At 37.8% G+C, this 20684-nt stretch overlaps 1 protein-coding gene across 4 annotated transcripts in view; it reads left to right on the top strand.

Moving 5' to 3' along the window:
- Zfp91 (ZFP91 zinc finger protein, atypical E3 ubiquitin ligase) overlaps positions 1 to 20684 on the top strand; it is a 39391-nt gene that overhangs the window by 5846 nt on the left and 12861 nt on the right. The window contains exons 3-8 of one of the 4 annotated variants that reach the window (XM_028884195.2): positions 15974 to 16180; positions 16429 to 16465; positions 17047 to 17148; positions 18092 to 18226; positions 19077 to 19127; positions 19517 to 19595. In XM_028884195.2, coding sequence (XP_028740028.1) covers positions 15974 to 16180; positions 16429 to 16465; positions 17047 to 17148; positions 18092 to 18226; positions 19077 to 19127; positions 19517 to 19595 — 611 coding nt within the window. Of the gene's footprint in view, positions 1 to 15973; positions 16181 to 16428; positions 16466 to 17043; positions 17149 to 18091; positions 18227 to 19076; positions 19128 to 19516; positions 19596 to 20684 lie in introns of all 4 variants that reach the window. The other 3 variants (XM_028884194.2, XM_037205098.1, XM_037205090.1) reach the window with 3 other exon arrangements.

Raw genomic sequence — 20684 nt, 5'->3', positions numbered from 1 at the left:
TTTAGCTTACTAGTAGCATGTGTGTGCTTTTGTGTGTGTGTGTGTGTGTGATGTATGTGCCTGTAAATATATATAAATGACATTTTACATATCTGTAACTTCAGTGACAAGTTTTCTGTTCTTTATAAAGTATGCTTTGCAGATGTTTAAGTCACGTTTAAAAATTGGATTTTTATGCAATTGGAAAGAATGGCAGTGTGATTAGGAACCAGTAACTTGAATTGGTGATTTCTTTATCAAGTTCTTTCCTCGAATTTCTTTTTCTAATTCTTGGACTGTAAAGCTAATATCTCAAATACAGGAAGAAGACATGATTGTTTTTGTCTAGCAAGGTTCTTGTTGGAAAGTGTTATTATATCTGCCAAATGTGGAAAGTCTGTGTTCCTTATTCAGAAATCACTTTGGAGCTTTTACTATATGGGGAGGTATAGATAGGTAATGAGTACTAGAGTACTTATTAAAAGAAATTTTTTTTTTTTTTTTTTTGGATTTTCGAGACAGGGTTTCTCTGTGTAGCTTTGCGCCTTTCCTGGAACTCACTTGGTAGCCCAGGCTGGCCTCGAACTCACAGAGATCCGCCTGCCTCTGCCTCCCGAGTGCTGGGATTAAAGGAAAAGAAATTTTTAAAGGCAATTGCTTTCATCAGAGCAGAAAATAGATTTTCTTGAGGAAAATTTTTGAACTACTCTGGAAATGATTTGTGCTTGAGTATTTTAATCTGTAAGTGCTAGCATGATGGGTAACTGCAGCTAGGGAAAGATGAAAACTTGATTCTGGGTCTGGATAATTTCAAACTCCCATCTCCTTCATGTCTTCATTAGTCTAATGTTAGTGCAGTTTGAAAGAGGAAACTCTTGTCTTCCACTCACCTGCTAGCTTCATTAATCATAAACTCTCAGCTTGTCCCCAGCTGTTTATTTGTTGATTCTGTTTATAACTTTGCTTCTATAACACTTTCTAAGCCTTGTTTTCTTTATTGTGTTATCTTTTGGTTTCAAGTAGTAACAATAACCTTGCTAGACAAAAATAATCATGTCTTGCTTGAATATAGTACTTCTAACTGGTATTTGCAATATTACTTTCTGTTCTAAGAATCAGAAAGAGAACTTGACAAAGAAGTCACCAGTTCATTCCCCCAAATTTGGTGAATTAGAGTGCAACAATTTATTGTTTCTGGGTTGAACTGTTTCTGTTTTTAGTTTTTTGAGGAACCTCCTCACCATTTTTTCAAATTAGGTTGCTAATTTATATCCATCAATAGTGTGGTGTTCTTTTTCTAGTTATCACTAACACTTTAATAGTTCCTTTTGATAGTAGTTATACATTTGAGTTGATAATTTCATTATGAGTTTATCAGTATTTATTTATTGTTTAGTGTTTATAGATGGGCATATGGCTCATACTTGTAAATCCCAGCCCTCAGATGCCTTAGAAGGATTGCCACAAATTCCATGCCAGCCTGAGCTCCAAAGTAAAGCCTTCTCTCCAGCAAACAAGAACAATAAAAAGTAAATGTATATTACATAACTTAATACCCCATATTCTTTAGCAAAAAAGAAACTGTCATTTACAGATGGAAGTAGAGAACATTACGTGAAATTAACCAGATAGAGAAACAAATGATGGTGTATTACTTTAATGTTACATGAGTTGTAAATTATTCTGTTATACAAATAGCAGAGTGGTTACTAGAGGCTAAGAGGTTGGGGGAAGGAGGTCTGTTGATGATAGGGTACAAGTTTTGCTTAGACTCCAGGAGTACATTTCAGTGCTTTATTGTATTGCACTTTAGCACAGTAAGTAATAATGTAATAGACATTTCAAGATTGTTAAAGTCATTTTTAGTGCTCATACAAAAATGGTAAATTACTTAACTGGCAATTATGTTAATTAGCTTAATTGAAGCTTTATAATATAAACACCAAACATTTTGTGCATGCTCTGACTGTAACTTCCAAATTTCTCCAGCTTAGCTGGCAATCACCAAAGGCTGGAACAAAAGAACAGCAACCAAGGATCCACCTGCATGTGTTTCTTGCAGAGTGGATTTGCTTTTTCCTAGGTCTTACTACATAAAAGCACACTTTGGGGGAGTTTTTAGTATTCCCAGACTCTAGAGAGCAGTGGCATAGGCGCAGGCCTTACACAAGGGTAGCATAGTAAGGAAGATAGGAGAGACAGCAACAACAGGAGCTGTTCAGGCCTGGGGGCGGGGTGACCTGGAAGTGCATGGGACTGCAGGCCTTCAGAGACATCTCGGGAGATTTTATTCATGGCTACACTCTTAAGGCATTGGGGATGTGGTATTAAAAATTGGAAATTGGCTGGGCAGTAAAGGTGCACTCCTTTAATCCCAGCACTTGGGAGACAGAGACAGGTGGATCTCTGAGTTTGAGGCCAGCTTTGTTTACATAATGAGTTCCAGGACAGCCAGGGTCACAGAGAAACCCTGTCTCTAAAAACACAGAAAAATCAAGATTGATGGTTGAATAAGCCTTGCCTGGTTATTATAATGCTAAGTATACAGTTGAAGTATGTGCTGAGACAAGGCTAAATTAGAATCATTTACTGTACCACTAAATATAATTACTTGTCAGTTAAAGATGAATTTTGAGAAGCTGAGGATCAGCCAACAAGAAATTGAGTTAGCTGTTGGATTTTTGTTTTGTTTTGTTTTTTATCTAAATTCTAGGCTGGAAATTTGGGGTTTCTGATACAGTCTTGAGATTGAATTTTGAATTTTTTCCAAAAACGTAAGTCTTAAAGTCTTTCAACTGATCTAGATCAGTGTTCAGGCCAACAGCTAGATACTACAGCACAAAATATTAATACTAAGAATTAACTAACCATGAAGCTTCTGTTCTTAGCTGGATGTGTTGGTAAAGGTCTGTAATCTCAGGACTTGGGAAGCTGTGACAGGACATTTGTGAGTTTGAGGTCAACCTGGTGGTGTCCCTGTCTCAATCCCCAGAGTGTACACACACACACAAATGCAAAAAAGAAAAAGGAAAAAAAAAAGCCTCATTACTGGATTGGCTTTTAAAATACCTATGCCTTTTTAAACTCTTGGTTGTTTCCCTCTTTTGATTTTGCCATGTGATCCCCCTGTACATGATGCAGGACTGGCGTCTTTATATAGACTTTCCTGTCTCCAGAATTGTGTGAATAGAGGTCTTTGTTTTGTTGGAGAGGGGGGTTATTTTGTTGTTTGGGTTTTCTTGTAAATTGTTTAGTTTTCTTCTTAATTTCCCTCAAATTACTGGTTCTGACAACGTAGGACTAACAAACTGTTTATCTTAAATTCCTAAAACAAAGGTCACATAACACCAGTTTGTGTTGAGATTTGTTCTTTTTGCATGCCAAGTGGCCAGTCTTTTCTGTATAAGATAATATCTGGGTTTCCCCTAGTTTAGTGGTTCTCAACCTTCCTAATGCTAAGACCCTTTAATACAGTTCCACATGTGGTGACTCCCAACAATAAAATTATTTTCATTGTTACTTTGTAATTGTGATTTTGCTACTGTTATGAAGGAGACTCACAGGTTGAGAACCGCTGCTCTAGTTGAATTCATTTTGATACCCAGTTCCAGTACTGCCTACCTGGGGATAGCATCCCATCTCACAGGTTGTGCCCACAGATTTGTTTACCACTTCAATGCCAGTCTCAGGTCCCTGGTTTTTTTCCTATTACTTCCCACCAACACTAAAATATTTTTACATTCTCTTCATTGGGCCAACTAATTTGCTAGAGTGACTCGTGGAACTTGGAGAAACAGTTGGGATGTAAGGAAATTACAAAGCATATAGATGCATAGGACAAAGCCTGTCTTGATGGACCACACTCCAGGAACCTGTGTTCCCTCAAGCAGTTTTTGGAGGGGGTGGGGTTTCTGGAAGCTTCACTGAGTAGTATGGTTGATTTAATCGCCGGCTGTTAGTGGGTAGCTAACTTAAGCCCTGACTCTATTGGTGAAATTATTAAGGCCACTCCACATAGTTAAAAGGAAGATTTACAAATGAAGGGATAGGTAGGTCGCGGGGTCTGGGGAAGGTGTATTGCAGTCCAGCAGTGTTCTCTGGAGCTCTGCTCGGTCAACCTCCACCGTCCAGGGTCCAGGAACAGAGAGTGAGCTGGTCCATCCTGATCTCAGGTCTCCAGGGTCCTCCCTTGGCCCCGCCTTGTAGGCGTGACTCAATGGGGGTTGGAACTTCCAGATCAAAGCTGGAATGGCTACCCACTACATGACTCCCTGCAGGTGAGGCAGAAAAGTGCCAAATGTTCATTGTGCCTTAATCATAGTAATGTTCGCCCTAAAGCTACCCAGAAACTACTAGGCAACAATCTGTTCATTAGCATACAAAGACAATTACTATATATTCTCAAAGATTTCTTGAGTTGTATGCAAAAGACAGGGTTCTCACATTGCTGTTCCTTTTGTTTTTTTAATGAAGTATGGAAATGCAAAATAGAAGTTGTTTTTTTTTTTTTCTTTTTTAAAGTTTTAAAGTAAGTTTATGCAGATAGTGCTATGTATCTAAAAAATCTTAGTTTAAAGCCAGCATGCACTGCATAGTTTTAGATCGTCTTAATATAAAAATGAATAATATGGATATGGCTTTTCCATTGATCAGTTCATTGTCTTTAAAGAGAAATTCTTGTGTATCTTGCTAACTGGGGTTGGAGGGTGAGCTTTTGTTTTATTTCTCCTAAATAGTAAAAACACGTGGTAGCATAGGATCTCTGTGTACAAAACATTTTTGGGGCTAGAATCTCTTCGTTTTTGCCAAGGCAGACCTAAAAGTAAAACTAAATCCTCTCTTTTCCTTCAGCTCCCAGGTGCTAGGGATATAGGCATGTACTTACCCAGACCAATGTCAAACTACTTTGGAAAACTTATTCTTTGTATTCTTCCCCTACACCCTCACTTTGAGTAATGCCATTGTAATTCCAATTATTGAACCTTTCTGGAATGGTTTGAATGCATACTGTGTTTCTTATTTGCCTCACTGCTTCATTTGACCTTCAGAGTCTCTTATCACTGTCTGGAGTCAGTCTCATAAAATGTTGAAATGTGGCTGTACTGGCTCTTTGTGTGTTCTTTTGACTTTATGATTAAGTCAGTTTTATCCCTTCACAGTCATTTTAGTGGTTTTAAAAGCAAGCTGAAACAAAAATATATGTGTATTCTGTTGAACAAGAAGTCTCCTGAGCACCCTAAAACCTTGATTAATTCTGATACCTTTTTAATTCCATCTAACCTCTTGGAATTTGAAGAGTATATCAATGAGCTAGATATGATTTTAGAGCTTATTTCTCCTAACCTTTCATTTAAAAATGAAGGCACTGAGACATAAGGAAATTTAAAATTGGTTTATTGAATTAGATGAGAAACCACACTAAATTTAGTGTCTTAAAAATAATGTGTTATTTTTCTGAAATGGGTGAGTAATTGTTATTCTTTGGGAATCATTGGGCATTTGTGAAATCAGATAACTTCGGAAAGGGCCATCTGGCATGTATGGCAGCTGTTGCCTAGTTATAGGTTCTCTTGCATGTGGCTAATTTCTTTTAGATGACTAGACACGCATTATTACCTGACAACCTTTAGGTAGCTTTTAAAGGGAAAGTACAACTATAAAAGTGATAATGTCTCTCTCAGTTATGTCACGTTTACAGTATAATACATCACTAGACTTGTATACTATATTGGCACCTTCATAGAATTTTTACATCTCCAATGTTAATGCCCTTCCTTCACAAGCTGTTCCTTATAGCCTATTTCGTTGCTAGTCACCTGATTCTGTTATTTTTTTTAATAATTACCCTTATTGAGAATGTCATAAAATATACAAGAAAATAAGATCATATCTGTTCCCTATTTTCCTTTCTATCTCCCCACACTGTCCCCAAACCTAGGTCACTGTTTCATCTTTTTGGAGACAAGGTCTTCCTGTGTAGCCTAGGCTGACCTCAAATTTGTGGGATCATTTTGCCTTACCCTCCTAAGTGTTAAGATTACAAGAGTTGCCATCAAGCCCTGCTTCTGTGTAAACACTGCAGATCTGAAGCCAGGTGTGGTAGCACATTTGTAATCCAGCATTAGAGAGAAAGAAGCAGGAAGATCGGGAGTTCAGATCCACCATAGCTATGTAGAGTTCAAGCCAGCTGGCCTACATGGTACCCTGTCTCAAAGGGAAAAAAAGAGATCTTTCAGCTTTCACCCCAATATCTGGCTCCAGGGTTTTGTTTTGTTTTGTTTTTTAATAAGACCGTTTAGCAATTCATGTTATACTGTCATCTATTACTTATTTATCCTTTGGAGTGCAGGGATATCTATTAAACATTGAGCTAATTGTCAGGTAAAGAGGCCATTAAGTTAATAAACACAAATTAAGAGCTACATTTAAAGAGAAAGCAAAACCAGTTATTGGTGCTTTTTTAAGAAACGGAACTAGCTGGGCAGGGTGGCGCACGCCTTTAATCCCAGCACTTGGGAGGCAGAGCCAGGCAGATCTCTGTGAGTTCGAGGCCAGCCTGGTCTCCAAAGTGAGTTCCAGGAAAGGCGCAAAGCTACACAGAGAAACCCTGTCTCGAAAAACCAAGAAAAAAAAAAGAAACAGAACTAATGTACCTAATGTTGTACTATGAAAGTCAAAGGCACTATGATAATTGGGTTGTTTTGTCCTAAACTTTTAATATCACATAAAAAAAAGTGTATGTTTATTAAGTTTATATTTTTTATGTTTTTGTACTGAATAGTAGTAAACAAAGATAACTAGAAGATCTAATTTAAGTGTTAACATATATACACAAATAGAGTCTAGTTAACTCAAAATAAGAGAACCATCTAGCTGAGAATGCAGCTCAGTTGGTAGCTCGTCTTGCATGCTAGAAGCATTTCCAGAGTTCAGTTCCCAGCTCCCTATATTAATGGTGTTGCTCACCTAAATCTCAGCACTCAGGATTACATACGTTCATCTTCAACTACAAATACTCAATTTGAGACTGGCCTGTCTTTACCTACAGAAAAAAAAAAGGAAAAGAATAAGTAAACCTGGACAAGATTGTAGGTCATGTAATTTCTTGTGGTTTGAAAATCCATCGCCTTTTCTCCTGGTTTGTGTTCACAGAAAAAAAATTCTTCCCATTTTGTTTCAAAACATAAATATCATGTACATCTTTCTTATGGGTCTTTTTAAGTCACTGCATGTTATAGATTGGATCTTGGCCCTTGTCTAGTTGTAAATTATCAAATCCAAAGGAAGTTTACATTGACCCCTCATGTTCATTCCTCTTTTCTGTGGTTAGGTACCTATAGTGGGAAGGATGTAGACTTTGGACTTTTCTGTACTGTACTCTTCAGTTGTGAGCTCTATAACTTAATGTATGAGTGAGCATAAGGAAATTTGTTACTTGCTTTCCTCCCCTTGGTCTGTAAAGATGAAAAAATAATTATTTGGTAGGGTTTGTTGAAGGAAGTGTGAACTATATTTAGAGAAATGGGAAAAATAATTGCTGGCACTAGGTGGGTATTTGAGGTTTGCTAATTCTCCATAAGACACAATTAAGATCTAAAAAGACTTTTACACCAGTTTCTAACTCAACTAAACATCCTGTTTCAGCAAAGAACCAGATATTAGCTGTATTTAGCTTTTCTAAGCCTGAGATTAATGAATAACCTGAAAGTCAGAGGACTAAATATTGGGATGCCCTATCTAATATATTTTACCATGGCCAAATGGCTGTAATTCCTGGAATTCTATTTAGCTTCGTCTTGCTGCTTAGGAGAATTAGAAAAAACATTCCTGTTGCTAGTGTCAATATCTTGCCTCAGTTCATAAAACTAACCACTCTTGTCCAAATGTCTTCTTTCACCTTAGCTATTCTGGCTCCCACCCCCACCACCACCCCCATCAACCTGTAGCCTTGTTTGAGTAGGTGTGACTTTGTTGAAGCAAGTGTGTCACTGGTGGTGGGCTTTGGTGTAGCTAGAGTTTTCCTGCCTTGCCCACAGTCAAGACAAATCTCTCTCACCCGTCAGTCCCACAGCCGCTCAGACCTAACCAAGTAAACACAGAGACTTATATTGCTTACAAACTGTATGTCCATGGCAGGCTTCTTGCTAACTGTACTTACAGCTTAAATTAATCCATTTCCATAAATCTATACCTTGCCACGTGGCTCGTGGCTTACCAGCATCTTCACATGCGACTTGTCATGGTGGCGGCTAGCAGTGTCTCTGACTCAGCCTTCCATTTCCTAGAATTCTTCTCCTCCTTGTCCCACCTATACTTCCACCTGCCTGACTACTGGCCAATCAGTGTTTTATTTACTAACCAATCAGAGCAACACATTTGCCATACAGAACATCCCACAGCACTTTGGGGTTTCAGAAGCCCAAGCCAGGCCCAGTGACTCTTCCTACTGCCTGCTGATCCTCATGTAGAACTCTCAGCTACCTCTCCAGCATCATGTCTGTCTACATGCCTCCATGGTTCCCACCATAACAATAATGGACTAAATAAGCCTCAGAATGTAAGCAAGCCCAATTAAATTCTTTCTTTTAAAAGAGTTGCCCTGGTTGTGGCATCTCTTCACAGCAATTGAACACTAAGACAATATATTTACAGTATTGTACAACCATGGACTCCTGTCTAAACTCCAGATGTTTCCATTACCACCAAAGAGGATCACTATACTATTTAAGAGTAATATTCCTCCTCTCCCCAATCCTGACTCCATCCCCTACCTCAAATAGTAATTTCTACTATCTGTCTCTAGATTGTCCTTTTCTGAGTATTTCATGTAAATGGTGTCATATAATGTGTGACTTTTGTGTCTGGTGTTTATTGCATAGCACACCTTTTTTTAAGGATCACATTTTCCTGCTTCTCACACTGTCTTGAAGGCTCAGGGGATGAGGCCTGCCTGATATAATTAGGTTACTGGAAGCAGGCCTCAAAAAGTTAAACCTGTCCCTGGTTCTAGCTGCAATTTATGTTTCTTCAATCCGTGCTATGATGTGAGAATCTGCCTCATGCATCTATTGCCACATCTTCCTGCCATAATGAGCTGAAATTGAGCAAAGATAAATTTTCCTCCCTTGTGTTGGCCATTTTTTTGATAGGTAGACACAAAAGTAACTCATAGTTTAGATACACAATCTTATGTTGATTAGGTTATTTACACATTTTGGCCATCCTGAATCGTAATATTACACAATTTCTATATAAGCATTTGTTTGATTAAATCTCTGTTTTCACATTTTGACATGTGACTTGTCTTTACTAGGATAAAATTGCTAAGAAAATAATTTACAAATAGGAAAGATTTATTTTGGCTTCTTGTTTCAAAGATTTGCATCTATTATCATTTGGCCTGTTTCTGGGCCTGTAGTGAATCATAATTATTTTCCCCTTTTATTAAAAATAGATTCTTTCCTCATACAATATATCCTGAATAACAGTTTCCCTTCCCTCTGCTCCTCTCTGTTACTCCCTACCTCCTCTCCTATCTGTATCCATTCCCTTTCTGACTCTCATTAGAACAGAACAGGCTTCTAAGAGATAACAACCAAATTCAATAAAATAAAACAAAAAACATCTTGTTGAAGTTGTACAAGGCAAACCAACAGAAGGAAAAGAGCCCATGAGAAGTCAATAGAATGAGAGACCCACTCATTCACACATTCAGGAGTCCCATAAAAATACTAAACTGAAAGCTTTAATAATATATATGCAGGGGACCTGGTGCATTTCCATGTGAGGCCTGTACTTGCTGCTTCAGTCACTGTGTTCATATGACCTTTGTTTGGTTGATTTAAAGGGGCCTTGTTCTGGTATCTTCATCCCCTTTGGCTCTTAAACTCTTTCTGCCTTGTCGTCCATGGGGTTCCCTGAGCTCTGAAGGGAGGGATTTGATGGAGACATCCCATTTAGAGCTGTGTTCCAAGATCTGTCTCTCTGTGTAATGTCTGGCTGTGGGTCTCTGTATTTGTTCCCATATGCTGTAGAAGGAGACTGCTCTGATGATGACTGAGTAAGGAACTGATCAGTGAGTATAGCAGAATATCATTAGGAGTCATTTTATTGTTACCTTTCTTTTTTTTTACACCAATAGTGTTTGGTTTTACCCTAGATCATTGGGCTATCTAGTCTCTGGTTCTTGGTCACCCAAGCAGTATTGGGTATGGGTTCCATTTCACAGAGTGGGCCTTAAGTCCAGACAGATTTGTGCCACCATTGCCCTAGTGTAATATTTCAGGCGGGCCACCATTGTAGATCAAAGGTTTTATTTCTAGGTTGGTGTTTACATTTCTCTTTTGGTAGCCTGCAGAGTACGTTCCCATACCACATACACTAGAATATAGGGACGAAGGTTCTATGTAGGTACCAGCTCATCTTCTCCATGTTCAATGAGTTATGTGGAAGTTGTCATCAATAATGGGGCCTTACTATCAATTTAAGAAGAGCAAACCATTGTCAACAGACTGGGTTGTTTAGGGATTTCCATGGGGCCCCTTTCATCCACAATGCAATTGGATGTAATCTCATCCCAGTAGTGGAAGCTTCATTTGGTGACAAGAAATAGCTAGTTGGGATTCTGTTTCCCTTATTATTTAGATACTTCATTAGGATTGCCATCATATATTTTAGGAACTTTCCACTGCTCCAGGTTTCCATACCACCCCTCAGATGCCCCTCAAATCTAGCTGTCTCCATGAATTCCTTTCCTCAACCCATCTGCACCTCCTCCCCACTTGGTCCCCCCACTCCCACCCCCAGTCCACCCATAAATCTCCCAGGAAGATCCATGTGTTTCCCCCTATGCCTAACTTCTCTGGATCTATGGATTGTAGCTTGGTTATCATTTATTTAATGGGTAATATCCACATATAAATGAATACATAACAACATTTGTCTTTCTGAGTCTGTGTTACCTCAGGATGATTTTTCTAGTTCCATCCATTTGCCTGCAAATTTCACAATGTCATACTTTTTAACACTGAGTAATAATACTCCATTGTGTAAATGTACATTTTCTTTATCCATTCTTGAGGAATATCTAAGTTGTTTCAGGGTTCCGGCTATTATGAATAGAGCAGCAATGAACATAGTTTAGCAAGTGTCCTATGGTAGGATGCAGTGTCCATTGGGTATATGCCAAAGAAGGGTATAGCTGGATCTTGAGGTAGATTGATTCTCAGTTTTCTGAGTAATCACCATATTGATTTTTATAGTGACTATACAAGTTTACACTTCCACCAGCAATATATGAGTATTCCTCTTACTCTACATCTTTGCCATATGAGCTGTCACTTGCATTATTGATCTTAGCCATTTTGATGGTGTAAAATGTAATCTCAAAGTAATTTTGATTTACTTTTCCCTGATGACTAAGGATGTTGAACATTTCTTTGTTCCTCAGCCATTTGAGTTTCCTGTATGAAGAATTCTGTGTTTAGATCTGTAACCAATTTTTTTTATTAGATCATTTGGTTTTTTTAGATCAAGTTTCTTGAGTTCTTTATATATTTTGGGTACTAGTCCTCCTATCAGATGTGGAGTTTGTAAAAATCTTCCCATTGTATAGGCTGCCACTTTATTACAGTGAAGGAAAAATGCTTTATAGCAGCCAGGAGGAAGGCCCACTTCCTAACAGTCTACTAAGGCATGAATTCATCTGTGGATTAATTCACTGAAGTTAGAGCTGTCATGATTCTGTTGCTTGTCAAGGCTCAGCATTGAAGCTGTTGAAACTAAAAGACTTAGTTTTGAGTACCTGAGTCTTGGGGGGGGGGGGGGGGCATTATATCCAAATCATAACACAAACTAGGAAATCTTGGATCATATATAATTTGGTGTTGATGTTTTGAGAATCTTCCGTTTTACATCTGTTTGCATTGTACAAGGGTTCCAGTTTCTCTGGATTCTCTCCAACACTCTTCTTTTTTATAACCATCCTAGTCAGTATTAAATTATGGTCTCATCAGGCTTTTGATTTGCTTTTCACTAATGACTGATTTTGAGTGTCTTTGCATGTGGTTTTAATTTTTGTTTTTTGGGTTTTTTGTTTTTTTTTAACTTTAATGAAATGTTTGTTCATATCTTTTGCTTACGTTTCTAGTTATATGCCTTTTTGTTAAATTGAAAGATGCATTTTATGTATTTAAAGTATTGTAGCAGACATAATTTGCAAATATTTTCTCCCATTCTGTAATTTTTTTTCTGAGGTGTCATTTTTCTATTAGGCTATTATTAAATAGACTTTGCTTCTGTTTAACTTTTGCTATATTTTATAATTATGCAGTCAGATGTTACCTTAAATTTTACATTATTTTGGAAATGTTTTTACATTGTGAAATTATTAAAAGGGTATCTACTGTCCATGTGGGTTTGCTTCTAAATATAAAAACTACCTTTATTTACTAGCTGTACATATTCTGGATACTTAAGCTAGTGCTGAAGTCTTCAATGCTGTGTAAAAGAGGATAACCCACCTCATTTCATTCACCCTAAAAATGTGAGAAAATGTAAGATAATATAAAATTGTTTGTGCACCTGTATACACTGTCTTTACAGAACCTAAAATAGAATAATAATGAAACTAAACTTTACCATGAGGTTATTGTACAGATGAATTTAAAGTCATGGTGTGATTCTAAGTAAAATTTAGCATCAAGGAATGGCATTCCTGTTAGGAAAATCCTTTTAAGTAATTCTTTGCAACATTACGTTACTGAAATATCCAGAACTATCGTTCTTTTTGTGTCCCCGAGTTCTGGTTCTCTTTCTGAGACTACTTTCTTAATTTAACTTAGAGCTAATGGTGAGAATTCCATGAATTAATTTCTTGGGTCTATTTTACATGCATTTTTAGTAAATAAAGTACTGTTTGGCATTGAAAAGTATTTTACATAGAGTAGCAACATTAGGATAAGTGCTGGTTTAGTATTGGGGTGTGTGTGTGTGTGTGTGTGTGTGTGTGTGTGTGTGTGTGTGTGTGTACACATAGATGCATACCACAACATTTAATTAGGGTTGCTTGCATGAGCATTGGTACAAGGGCAACTTGTAGAGTGGCCATGTCCCAGGGCAGTATTGCTGCCCCTACCCCAGCAAGCATTAACTGCCTCCTTAGAGGTAAGTGAGACCTTATGTTGAAGATCCCTGTCTTAGCAGATAACAACAGCCACTGTTTTTTTGTTTTTTGTTTTTTTTTTTTATGAGTGCAGTAGCCATGTCAGATTCAGGACATAGCATTTTACAACACAGTCTCCCATATTCTGATTCTTATATTCTTCCCTCCCTTCCCTAAGCCTTGGAGTAGATAATATAGATGTCCTGGACAGTGGCTGAGCCCTCAACAATCACTTATTCTGAGCACTTTAACCAGTTAAGGGTCTCTATTATTAACCTACTGCTCACTGCAAAAAGAAACTTGTCTAATCAAGGCTGAGAAAGCACTAATCACTAGATGTAAACATAAATGAAAGCAATGTGACATGTCTGGTTAGGAAAACAACTAATAGGTTTCCGCACCTACAACATACCCCACCTCCCAACCAGCTGTTGGACTTTGACCAGGTTGTCCCTAATAAGCATGGATTCCCTCTGATGGAATGAGCCTCAAATCCAGTTCAGAAAGCAACTAAAAGCAATTGATCACCCCTGTAACAGTTATGCCACTATTATACAAATGGGTGTATCATGTCTGGCAGTATTGTAGATCAGTATTGTGGAATGCAGGGTCCACAACTGAATGAGACTTGATGACTTTCTCAGCAGTGTGCATAGCACCTTTCAGCCCTATAAAGTTGAGTCAGCAGAAGGCAAAGCATCCAATTCAGTTTCACCTTGATTTTTGTCTTGTAACCAAAGTATGTGGTGTCTTCAGCAGAGGGTTCTGACCATTCAGTTCTAGTGGGCAATTGCCTTTGGGTTTGTTTGTTTGTTTGTTTGTTTGTTTGTTTGTTTGTTTATAATCCCAATGGCCTTAAGTCATGATCCTTCTATCTGAGCCTAAGTGGTATTGTAGGAATACTACCTACCACTTTTGTGTGATGAAACACCATGACCATGGCAACTCTCATAAAGGAAAACATTTACTTGGAGCTTGGTTACAGGTTCATAACGTGAACAATAATAGGTCCAGCCTATATTGTTTGCTCCCAGGGTCCGTGGAATTGTCTACCAACCAGCTAAAGATTCTAATCTGAGGGATAGTCAGTATATCTAAGCACACTGAGTTCTTTAGTCCATTCGCTTTATTCTTCTATGGCGATTTCCATCTACACAGTTTCTTTTCTGCTCTCTTACTTAGCTCCTCTCGGTCCCTCCTGCTCTCAGTTCCTTTTGCTGTTCTCTCATCATTCTACCTAGTTCTTTCCATCTCCGTCCTCATCTTTGTTATTTTCCATCAATCCTATTCCCTGTGCCCTCAGAGAACCAGTATATATACCCACACAGTAAATTTTTGGAAAGCAATGTGAGGCTTGAAGTTTTCAGGGTCTCAGAGAGAGGTGGTAAGGACCCACACATAAAACAATTAATGGTCAGCTTCCAATTACAACCCAAAAGGGGAGTGACTAAAGGGGAGTTCTCTGGTAGGGGCAACTAAAGCCTAAGACCAATTAGAGAATTTATGTGCTCAAACTATAATCTAGAAATGGCTAGGTAGAATGTTAGGGGTCAGTAAGTCACAAGAAAGTAAACTGTCTTTGGCGCCACTTTTCCCACTCATCCCAGCTGCAACTGCTTTCTGATAGGGAGGGGGACATATGTTAGGTGGCTAAGCAACCTATGTCAGAGCATGTAGTATTTGGTTAGTAAAAGCACTTTCACTCAGTAATTGCTGAGGAGAAAATCTAGGAATAGCACCTGGCTGAGGAGGAGTAAAACTTAATTTGCACAAGAAAGAAACTTGGCACCTGTTGCCTACCTGGCCTGAAGGCAATCTCCTTGGGTCAGTGGGAAGTAACTACCTTAACTCAGTATCTAGCAAATGGCTAAAACTTCATCCCAGGAATGTGAGCAGTAAATCTCTTAAATTAGGGTCTTGTGTAAATAACCCAGGGTAAAGGTAAGGAGTTGAGGATTTAATTGTTAGTGGTTCTTTTCTCTATCTGTGAGATGAGCTAATGTTTATCTATGTGCAGTTTTGTCCTTGGAAAAGGTATCTTTGCTGAAATACTTTTGTCCGGAGAATGGCCCTAGCCAGATACATGTTAATGAAAAATAAACGCAGCTGGGAACAGTTGTCCAATTACCCCAAATGTATAGGGAAAGCTGTGCCCAAGATTGAGATGCAATCATGAGATTACATGTACACTAACATGGAGATGCACGGTAAATGGGGAGAATCATAGCTGTTATTGCACAAGAAGTTTACAAGAGACAGCCAGTTCATTCAAAAGGCAGCAATCCCATAACACCTTGTGTGATGGTTCCTCTAACAGAACCCTTAGTTCTGATAGGTTGACCTTCTGAACACTAGTTGTCACTGCTGTGTACTCTCATGGACTTTCACTACCAGCGGCTCTCAATAGGTTCAGAGGTTTAGTCCATTGTTGTCATTGCAGGAAAGGTGGTGGCATGCAGGCAGACATGGTGCTAGAGAAGTGCCTGAGAGCTCTACATCCAGATCCACAGGCAGAGAGAGAGATACTGGGCCTAGCTTGAGCATTTGAAACCCCAAAGCCAACCCACCAGTGACATACTTCTCCTACAAGGCCACACCAACCCCAACAAGGACACACTAATAGTACCACTCCATAATAATGAAGCATTCATGATAATGAAGCATTCAAATATATGAGCCTATGTGGGTCATTCCAATTCAAACCACCACTAGGCTCAAATAAAGACCCATGTTATTTCAGTGTCCTCTTGTTTTTTATTAATAAACGTGTGGTGGTGGGGGTGGGTATTTTGCTGGTTAACTGAAAACTTGAAAAGAATTGTTTTCACCTAGATCCCAAGGAAGAGAAAGAAGATGATCCTGTCCTCCCTCAGGAAGTTTCCATTTCTGCAACGAGACCTAGCCGGGGCTGGCGCAGTAGTAGCAGGACATCTATCTCTCGCCTTCGAGACACTGAGAATACTCGCAGCTCTAGGTCCAAGACTGGTTCATTGCAACTTGTCTGCAAGTCAGAACCAATTACAGATCAGCTTGATTATGGTACGGTGCAAATACAGTATTATTACTCCAATGCCTAATTGGTTCTTTAATCTCAAATGTAATGCTGAGCATTTACCTAAATGTCTTAAATTTCTGGGGACAGGTGGTAATGTAGGTAGGATTTGTTTTAGATACATTGTAGATAGTCTCCATTTACAGACCTACTTCAATGATTTCACTTAATCTTTGGCTATGAAAAGAAAATGTCTTGTGTGTGTTTCTCAGTAAATTTTGGTTTTATTTTCTAGAAGTTCCAGAAGAACATCAGTCTCCCGGTGGCGTTAGGTACAAAGTTTATTTCATACTTAAATCTTTGAATACTCAATTGCATTAAATGATTGGGACTTTTTTATTTGATAGAATTTTGAGCTGTTAAATTAACTTCATTTTTAATATATCACACTTAATATTCCACATTTAATTTAAAATGGACTGTAAAACACAAAACTTGATTTCCTAGTTCCAAAAGCATGTATTGAGTATATTCTCTGGGTGAAATTATTCTGTGTTGGCACAGAAATACAAGTATCTTGCCAGTGCCTTTCATGATATGTTGGTAATTTAATATTGATTAAATCTTTTGTCTTTTTTTATCAGACATAGAATTACAAACTCAGTTGTCTAAGTCTTTGTGCCATTGGGCAATTATTTCTTGTTTTTACTTAAAAATGTTATAGTTTATCTTATTTGTGGATTCTGAGTTCTAAGTATTGCTTATAAAAAAGGAGTTTAGAATGTAGTCCAATCAGATCATAAGGATAAAAATTTTAGGTAATGTGATTGGCTGTGTCTTAAGTATTCTAATTCAGTCCTATCAGGTAATCCTTGGAGCCAGAATTTATCATTTGTTTGCTTATTTTTAGTAGTGATGAGGAAGAGGAGGAGGAAGAAGAGATGTTAGTCAGTGAAGAGGAAATACCATTCAAAGATGATCCAAGAGATGAGACCTACAAGCCTCACCTTGAAAGGCATGTTTGAAATTTTTACTGTATGTGCTAGTGAAAAATAAATAGGAATACACAGTTGAATATGTTTGTTTTATTTTTGTTGCAAGATTAAATAAACATAAAAATAATTTTAAATGAGTGATTGTTTTGCAACTATAACAACTTATTCTCACATAACCCTCTCTTTGATCTGTTGAACTTTAATATTAACTATACTATTTAGTAGATGTGTGCATGTTTTAATAAGGTTTTCTGGAATGTTTAGAATTGTTTCGCTCAGTATCTTTTTCTCTTTGCAACTATAGTAAGATTTGATTTTTATGTTTTTGGCCTGCCTGAGTTTGCATTACTGTTGCTATGAAGACCAATGATGACCAAAAGCAAGTTGGGGAGGAAAGGGTTTATTTATTTGACTTACTCTTCCACACCTGTTGACCATCACTGAAGGAAGTCAGGACAGGAACTCAAGCAGAGTGAGAACCCGGAAATAGGTGCTGAGGCAGAGGCTGTGGGGGGACACTGCTTCCTTCCTACCTTACTCAATCATGGCTTCCTCAGCCAACCTTCTTACCACCAGCCCAGGGTTGGTCACATCCACACTGGACTTGGTTTTCCCCCTTAAGGAGACATTTTCCCAGTTGAGAGTCTCTCCTTTCAGATGACTCTAGCTTATGTCAAGTTGACATAAAATTAGCCAATATAAAGCAGTATTCACCTGTGCTCGCTTCGGCAGCACATATACTAAAATTGGAACGATAGAAAGCGGTATTCACCCATGAACAATATATACATCATTGCTGTGGGGTTGAGGTATGGACAGTTGATGTTGTGGTTTGTAAGCTGAGAATCACAGCTTCAGAATAATGAGATAATGATAAATACTAAACTTTAACCTGGTATCATACACTACCTTTAATGAAGTCTTTGTTAGAATATTTGTATTGAAATGTTTTTCTGTTTGCAGGGAAACCCCAAAGCCACGGAGAAAATCAGGGAAGGTGAAAGAAGAGAAAGAAAAGAAAGAAATTAAAGTGGAAGTAGAAGTAGAGGTGAAAGAAGAAGAGAATGAAATTAGGGAAGATGAGGAGCCTCCTAGGAAGTGAGTAGGCAGTTTCTACAAAAAGTGGAAACCTTTCTTTTAAAAGGTTTCTTTTAAAACCATTAGTATACAGACTTCAAGGTACATGAGAGTGTGTGTGTGCACACACACGCATATACACACATTCGAGCATAGAGAGAGCATTTAATCCCAGCACCTGGGAGGCCAACCTAGTCTACATAGCTAATTACAGCCCACCCAGGGCTACATAATGAGACCCTCTCAAATAAAATACCCAAGTACACAAAAGATGTGTGTAAACTGCTCATGTTAAGCAACTTGAGTTTCTTTGGGGCAACTTCTCAGAAGTTTGAAAGTTTGTTTTGGTGTTGGTTTTGTTTCATTGCAAAGTAATATATAAAAGACAGTCTCTATGGGAATACAGAGGGAATAGAGAAAGCCAGGGGAAAAAAAAATATCAAATGTGTGTTCTCAAAAACTAATAGGTTAAATGATGCAGAAACCTTGATTCTGTAAAGACTTTCCATATGGTGTACACTTTGTTGCAGAAATAAGATTAAGTGTTATATTATCCTCGATTGTCTTTTTTGATTAATTGCATTTAGATGGTGAACTCTTTACTATAACTAGCCTTCAAGTAATAACATTGAAATTTAGTCAGATATTTCATAGTAATGCCTAGTTTACTCCAAGGTAAAGAATAATTTATGAGTGGAATTACCTCAGAGTAAATCTGGCTTGATGGCCAGATGCCTTTGTTTTTTTGTGGTGTTGGTTATGCTCTGTGTCTGCCACCTGTTCTTTGGCCCCTAGAGTGTGCTTCAGCCGTCCTTATCTCCATAAGCTTCCATCTAGAATATTTAGTAAACTGCTCTTTCTTAAATTATAGGAGAGGGAGAAGGAGAAAAGATGACAAAAGTCCACGGTTACCCAAAAGGAGGTGAGGCATTTCTGCTCCTTTTTTATACCTTAAGCCTTTGATAGGTGTTTGAGTACTTTAGCTTTCATAAGCAAAGGAGGTGTGGCTTATTGAAAATTTCACAAATTTCCTTAGTGTCCATAATACACAGATGGTGTATTTTCATTTTCATTGAAAAATGCTGAGTCGTCTGAAATCCTCAGTATTTTATAGCTTGCTAGCTTATTCATGCTATTTTAAACTATCAAGCATTTGGCAGTTTGATTACTTGAGTATAAATTTTCTGAAACCTATGTATTTCTGTAGATGTTTTAATTTATATGAGACCTCTGTTATCACATTATGTATAGAGTAGCAGTTCTCTTGCTAACTTTTTTTCTGCTAACTTTTTTCTAACATTTTGGTAATAGGAAAAAACCTCCAATCCAATATGTCCGTTGTGAGATGGAAGGATGTGGGACTGTTCTTGCTCACCCTCGCTATTTGCAGGTCAGTGAAGTTGTTACACAAGACAGTCTTTGATACAGTGTCCCTTACTTATCTCCTAAGATGTCAATTTGTGTGACATTTGTAAACAATAAAATGTGAAGAAAAAATATTCCTAAATATAAAATTGAATAAATCATCTTTACTACACTTGTACTTCTTTAACAGAATACCTAAGACTAGTAATTTAAAGAACAAATGTATTGGCTTTTGGTTCTGAATCCCTTAGAAGTCTTAAGAATGTGGTACCAGCATCTGGAAAGGGGTCTTCTTACTTCATCACAGAGTAGTATAAGGCTGAAGGACAAGAAGGAAGCATGAGGAGAAAACAGGGATCTGAGTTCACTTTGTTAACAACTTTAATCCATTTGTGAGGACAGAATATATCTCAGCGTTTATTACATTGAAGACTTAGATTTTCAACACAGAAACCCTGGGGGATACACTTAAACCTTACTTAGCACATTCTATTAAAGAAATATTAATGAAGAACTGAAAAACCTGAGCCCAAGTACAGGACTTCTTGGATTTTTACAGTGTTACATTATGTTCCAAAATGGTTTGAAGAAGTCTTCTATAACAGATTATTGAAACAATACACAAAGACACAGAATAGGGCTGGAGAGATGGCTCAGAGGTTAAGAACACTGGCTGTTCTTCCAGAGGTCCTGAGTTCAATTCCCAGCACCCACATGGTGGCCGAAAACTATCTGTAATGAGATCTGATGCCCTCTTCTGGCCTGCAGGGATACATACAAACAGAATACTGTATACATAATAAATAAATAAATCTTAAAAAAAAAAAGACACAGAATAATAGATTTTAACTTTAATATATATTAGGACAAAATGAATATAGCATTCAAACAAGTGATTTCTTTGAGATAGTACAAAATGTTTTTGTTTGTTTGTTTTAATTTTTGGTCTTTTTAAGTTTTCCCTTAAGTGAATAGATATTTAATTGACTGGGTTTTGGGGTATGTACAAGTCTCGCAGGAAACGGAATTGAAATAGTGAAATGCTACTTGGGAAATTCCTGTTAGTCTTTAGCCGCAAATATGAGAAACTAAGACCTTACTTTTGGAGTATAGT

The sequence above is a fragment of the Peromyscus leucopus genome, chromosome 1, assembly GCF_004664715.2.
Source record: "Peromyscus leucopus breed LL Stock chromosome 1, UCI_PerLeu_2.1, whole genome shotgun sequence".
NCBI lineage: Eukaryota > Metazoa > Chordata > Mammalia > Rodentia > Cricetidae > Peromyscus > Peromyscus leucopus.
The sequence above is the reverse complement of the archived record's forward strand: the minus strand, read 5'-3'. Positions and strand labels throughout refer to the sequence as shown.